Below are 6,191 nucleotides of genomic sequence, written 5' to 3'. Positions count from 1 at the left end.
ATCCTCTAAATTAGAACGGTTTTTTTTTTTTCGAATTAAATCACCGTCAGTCATAGCATATTCGCCTTCCAAGAGGTCTGATGGGAACGACAACTTAAATGCACTAAATGTCTGTGCAATACCTATCGGCGTCATTATCGCATACCTGGCAAAATAAGAACCGCGTATCTTACTGCCCTTAGGGTTGAGGATAAGGCCAACCTCATTTTCAATAATGTGCGCAAATTCTGGTCACTAACTTTATTACTCTATATCAAGGTCCTTCCCCTCTGCTTTTCTCAACGTCTTCCCCTCTCTCTCCCTCTCTCTCACATTGCTCTGAGCAAAGAAAGTCCATGGCCGTGCAGATGAAAAGCCTTGCCCTGTTCTTCTTATTTGTGGGTGTTGTTAGCCTTCATGCAGTCCCAGCTTCTTCGGTGTGAAAATTTGAACTGCTCTTCTGTTTTCTATCATTATAGTCCACTATATAGTTAGTAAAATTAAGTAATGTGGATTTATTTTGTTTCATGGTCCATTTGGCTTGCTAGATAATAGATGATGAAGTGTGAACTGATACCTTGTAATAACTTTCTTGAAAATCTAACTACAATGTATAACTAAAATCGGAAACAAAGGACTGCTCTATATTTGCTTGTTTGCAGGGACAATATGTGATCATAATCTTTGCATAATGTTTCTGTTGTCTATCTTAAAAATACTAGGAAATTATGTATCTCTTGGTGTGCTTGCAGGAGCAACAAGATGATGTGATCGTGACGTTTGTGATGGTCCAACGAGCTGAATTTGGGCAAGTATTTAAGATCGTTGGAAACAGTTCAGAGCTGGGCAATTGGGAGCCTTCTGCCGTGGATAACATGACCTGGACTCCTGGCGATGCCTGGGCCAGCTCTGTTGTATGTTTTTGTTAAACATCTTCTTTAATATATAATGTATTTTTTAATCCCTCTTATTAATAATGTATTGATCCTAATCATCTTCTTTGTTTATTTGTTGTTTAAGACATTGAGTAAGGGAGTGGCATACGAGTACAAGCCAATGGTGGTGAGCTTTGATAATGATAACAGTGTATGCTGGGCGCCGGACAATAACCGGCCACTGAGTGTTCCTGAAGATTATGCCAAGTCTCATTATGTGGAAACTGTGTTTTGGAAGGTTTCTTGTGGTCATGACTGCCACAACACCACTGCTTGCGCCATCACAGGGACAATCTTCGGGCCGAGTCTTCGCCAGGTTCTGTGATCATATAAATCTAATCACGCGGCGCTCCAACTTATAATGCATATGCAATAAGCGCTCTACTCTACCGCGTACATCTATATTATTATTATTATGTTAATGCAGTAAGGGGCATACTGCATATCTATATTATCTGTACTTTTATGAATGTAAATATATAACCAGGTTTTTCTTTAGTGTCGCTGTCTTTAATATAGAGAGTTTTATGTGCAAAACTAGCTCATGGCCAATATTTGAAGCGATATGGTTTTTATTAGTTGTTGTTGGAATAATTATATGGATGTGGAAATCATATGACTACATAACGTTATGATTGGAGTGCTATTTAATGAACGGGGTATTCAATCTATAAATTTTGAATCCTTAATGTTTCATCTTAAAAAATGTCCAACTTTTGAATTAATTTAAAATTTCATATCATAACGAGCCATTCAAATTTATTTAACTAAATATTATTTTGATTATTAATTAAAATAAAATTGTTTAATAATTATCAATAAAATATTTAAAAGTATAAATTATATAATATTTAAGTTTATTATAACAAAAATAATTCATACATAAAGGCAATAGCCTATAACATAAGAGTAACTTGTGAGCTTCTTATGTGACAAGTCTTGAGTTCAAATTCGCTTAACACATAAAAATAATAATTAATTATAGTAAATAACAATAATTAATCTAGGCTTTGGCCATATACCGATAAAAATAAAATAAATAAAAAACAACTCATACATAAGATAATATATTTTCAATAAAAAGTTTTTAATAGCTAAATGTTTCTCATTATTAATTTTAATTTCAATTGTTATTTTTACTTTCCATAATCATTATAATTTCTTTTCTATAATTATTGTGTTAAAATTCATATAGCTATATTAATTGTAATTTTGTTTTAATGTTCTTTTTACTATTTTTAATGAATTTGACTTGATTTGTAATATAAGAGAAATAAAGAAAATAATTCTATAATTGCATTGATTCATAATTTATTTTATTGTAAGCTAGTAATATTGTATTCACTTTGTATTTTTAATGAATTTTTTTTGAAGTTTATTCATAAATATAGATGTATAGACGTTATTAACATTAATACACATTGTAAAAACTGATCTATGGATTTCTAAGCCTATCTAAGATATGGTTGCCCTTGGAGAAACTCAAAAGAAAGATGACATCCCATTTACTGTTAGTAGGGAGGATATGGTGCAGTCAAGTGATCCCATTGGCTCCCCAATGCTTTCACTCCCAATATACCAGGAGGCACTCTCTCCCATTCATCATAACCTAGAATTTTTATCTACCCTAGAGTTGCCTTTAGTGGACCAGAATGGGGGTTGGGAGATGGTGAAGAAGAAAATAAGAGGATTCATCAAAGCTAATGTTGATTCAGATTCTAATGTCGAAAGATCCTTGGAGATGATCATCAGACTAAAAGGTATAATGCAGGATATTTATCAAGGTACTCAACTTACCTTGGAAGACACACAGAGATGGCAAAACTGAAGTTTATCTCCTAGAATATAAGAGGGCTTAAAAGCCCTAGGAAACAATATATTATCAAAATTAAGATTTTAGAGCATATAGTGGACATTATTCTTCTACAAGAATTTAAAATATCTTTGAATTTTATTGAATAGATTATAGCCTACATCTAGCTAGGTGCTTGCTTTGCATATAGTGAGGCTAATAGTGCGTTAGGTGTCATTGCCTCCAAATGGGACCCAAACAAGATTTCAAGTAAGATGATCTCCTTTTCTCCGCATTTGCTAGTCTGTGAGATTGTAGAAAAGGAATTTACTTAACTTCTATGCTCCCAATACGTAGGGTGCGAGAATGCAACTTTGTGAGGATGCATCTTGTGTGGTGGGTGGTAGTTGTCTACTAATTAGGTGTGTGTTGTGGACTTCAACACTTGTTTGTATCCTTCGGAGAAGTGGGGGGGTCTTGAGGATTACTCTGATAGTGTGTATAACTTAAATAATTTCCACAAGTAGAATGATTTAGTGCACATCAACTTGAGTGGTACCATCTTGACTTGGTCAAATAATAGGTCTAGTAATAACCTCATCCAAGTGAGGCTGGATAGAGTGTTGATTTTGAGAGGTTAGAATATCCTCCCATCCACCTCCCTATGTGTATTCTCAGGGACTATATTAGACTACTCCATGATTTTGTGCAACACCTAGATAAACACAACCCTTAGGGCATTAACCTGTTTAGATATGAGATCATGTTCCACTCCCATCATGACTTTAGAGAGTGTGAGGACTTGGTGAAACTCTAAGGTGGAGGGATGTGCCATGTTTAGGATTGCTAAGAAACTTGAGATCATAAGAAGAGATGTTACATGCTGGAAAAAGATGACATTTGGGGATACCTTTAAAAACAAGAAAGAGATTGAGAAGAAGCTACAGGAATGTCAGTTTTTAATGGCTAATAGAGACGTGGAGGAGGATGTCACTAGTGAAGAAATTTAGTGAAGGAAAAATTGAGGCATATAATTGTGAAGGAAGAGATCTTTTAGAAGCAACGATCACAAATTCAATGGTTGACTAAGGGTGATTCATCTCAATAGTGAAAGATATAGTTAATTCTATTGTAGTTTGTTGTTCATTTTAATGGATCTCCAGGGGGGAAAATGAAATGATGATGAGGGTGAGATAGGGGGATCCCCTATCCTTGTATCTATTCATTATTGTGGTTGTAGTCCTTGGAATGAACTTCTTGACCATGGTAGATAGTGGGTAGTTAAAATGCATCAAACGAACCACTACTCTCCCTCTGGGGGTGATACAATAGTTTGTGGACGACATGTTCCTCTATGAAATTACGTTCATCAGGATGCTAGACATTGGAAGAATTGATTAGGGGATTATGCTATTGTGTCTAGAAAATATATGAACAATTATAAGAGTAATATCTACTTCTTTAAATCCATGAGAAGTTTGCAGGATAAAACAACTAAAGAATTGCAATGCCAACATGATGACCTCTAAGATACTTATTTGGGATTACCCCTCATTGTTAAAGAGGCACCTCCCCAATTTCGGAACACCATTATTGAGCACACCCAGAGGAAGCTAGTATGCTGGAAAGGCAAGATCCATAGTAATGTAGGAAAATTACAAATTCTCAGTCCCTCCTTACAAGGTATCCCTATTTACTTTTTGTCCATCTTCATAATACATGGTAAGATTAGAAATGCAATTGAGAAAATCAAATGAAATTTGCTATGGACTAGGACAAAGTACCACTCAAGGATGAGTTTAGTTGCATGGAAAGAGGTTTGTAAACTAAATCATGAGGAGGGTTAAACTTCAGAAGAAAATTTGATATTAGTATAGCCTTAATGACTAAGATAAGTCAGAGATTGATTAATAAGAAGACTAGGTGGTGTCCAATCATGAAGGTGAAATATATGAGGGGAGGTGATTTTCAATATAACCTTGGAAGAAATAGTGTTATAGTAGGTTTAAGGATTTGGACTAATATAGTTAACAATAAAAAAAATCTGAAGAAAGGTATTAGAGGGTTCATTGGGGATGGGAGGAGAATTTGATTCGAAAAGGATGACTAATTGGGTTTCATCCTAGACCAATCCTAGTTTAGTCCTTTGGAGTAGGCATGCATTGACCAAATTGGATCAAAAGTGAGTGCCTATATTGATAATAATGGGATGCAGATTAATTTACACCAATGACCTTTAATTGACCCACTAGCTAGAAATCTAGATAAATACATAGATAAATAATGGGTCCAACTTTCCCAACTTAGGATGTGGGTATGTGGAAATAATTTTCCTTGGGAGACATTAGTATTAAATCTATATATAATACCCTCATTGGTCCTGAGGGGTACACTGATTAGAAATATGTTTGGAATCTAGGGATCATCACTAAAGTAGTTTTTTCTCATTGATGATCCTAAATAGTAGTATAGTCACAATTGAAAACCTTAACAATAGGGGTTTCCAATTTTTTAATAGGTGTATCTTATGATAGTCAGAGGAAGAAACTAGCCCTCACATATTGATACATTATTCATATGCCTGAGAGGTGTTGTCAAGTATCTTGCCTAGATTCACTTTAGAAAGGGTCATTACTAAGAAATTGAATGTGATATTCAAAATTAAATCATGGATTGAGATTCTTAGTTCATAATTGAAGCCTTAAAAGGAAGTATCCATGTTGGCTAGAATATCTCCCATCTTATTAAATATATTCATAACCTTATATGGTGACTTTGGGATGTGTTTGTTCAACATATTTACCAAGAAGGAAATGGCGTGGCGAATGTGCTAGCTGCATTTGCACATGCTATCCTTGACACATATATCTAGGGGAGTATGAATGAGCTTCTAGATCATATAGGAATTAACTGTTAAAGATCTCAACTGATGAGGAAATCATATATAATGGGTTTAGTTTTAGTCTTTTGGTGTGCAATTATTACTATCAAGGGTTCACAAAAAGCTAACCATATTAGTATTAGTTGGGATAGCATTATGTTTGGATAGTGAAATGGTAAAATTAATGGTAAAAGTTAACAAAGTTGATGCACCAATTTATTTGAGATTTGGTGGGATCATGTCAAAAACAAAAGGATGAAGTTTCTTAAAATAAAAATTACCCATATCACAAAGAGTGCAAGTAGAGTTATAAATGAGGTGGTGACTAATGAGGGTAATAATGAGACTTTGTGGATTGAACCTTTGAAGTGGTATTATTTCCTTGTGCCAAGTTGTATTATTGTATCCATCATTTCATTTTCTTAAACATGAGGGTTCTTAGTGTTCTCTCTAGTTCTTTTAGTCTCTATCTAGGTTGGGTCAGGGTTATGTTAGATACTTCCAAAGATTTCATTGAGGATTTAGGTGAGAGTGAAGAGATAGGAGGAAACACTATACGTATTAAGAAAATCCCTTTATAAAATTATAAGGATGTGAGATGGAT

General features: G+C 34.5%; 1 protein-coding gene across 1 annotated transcript; it reads left to right on the top strand.

The window, feature by feature from the left end:
• The first annotated feature begins 262 nt into the window (after positions 1-262).
• Positions 263-1,412, top strand: LOC149546713 (AA13 family lytic polysaccharide monooxygenase NCU08746-like). The gene is made up of 3 exons (XM_089794644.1): positions 263-416; positions 732-893; positions 1,000-1,412. The coding sequence occupies exons 1-3, from the start codon at positions 336-338 to the stop codon at positions 1,237-1,239; spliced, it is 483 nt and encodes a 160-aa protein (XP_089650770.1). The 5' UTR covers positions 263-335; the 3' UTR covers positions 1,240-1,412.
• Positions 1,413-6,191: the final 4,779 nt, after the last annotated feature.

This window comes from Cupressus sempervirens, chromosome 7 (assembly GCF_028749045.1).
Source record: "Cupressus sempervirens isolate cs-2001-9-10 chromosome 7, ASM2874904v1, whole genome shotgun sequence".
NCBI lineage: Eukaryota > Viridiplantae > Streptophyta > Pinopsida > Cupressales > Cupressaceae > Cupressus > Cupressus sempervirens.
The sequence above is the reverse complement of the archived record's forward strand: the minus strand, read 5'-3'. Positions and strand labels throughout refer to the sequence as shown.

What these genes read in the sequence shown, in the direction of transcription:
- LOC149546713 (XM_089794644.1), top strand. Translation starts at nt 336, where the DNA reads ATGGCCGTGCAGATGAAAAGCCTTGCCCTGTTCTTCTTATTTGTGGGT. An exon ending in ATGCAGTCCCAGCTTCTTCG is followed by an intron (nt 417 to 731) that starts GTGTGAAAATTT and finishes GTGTGCTTGCAG; the next exon opens with GAGCAACAAGATGATGTGAT. An exon ending in ATGCCTGGGCCAGCTCTGTT is followed by an intron (nt 894 to 999) that starts GTATGTTTTTGT and finishes TTGTTGTTTAAG; the next exon opens with ACATTGAGTAAGGGAGTGGC.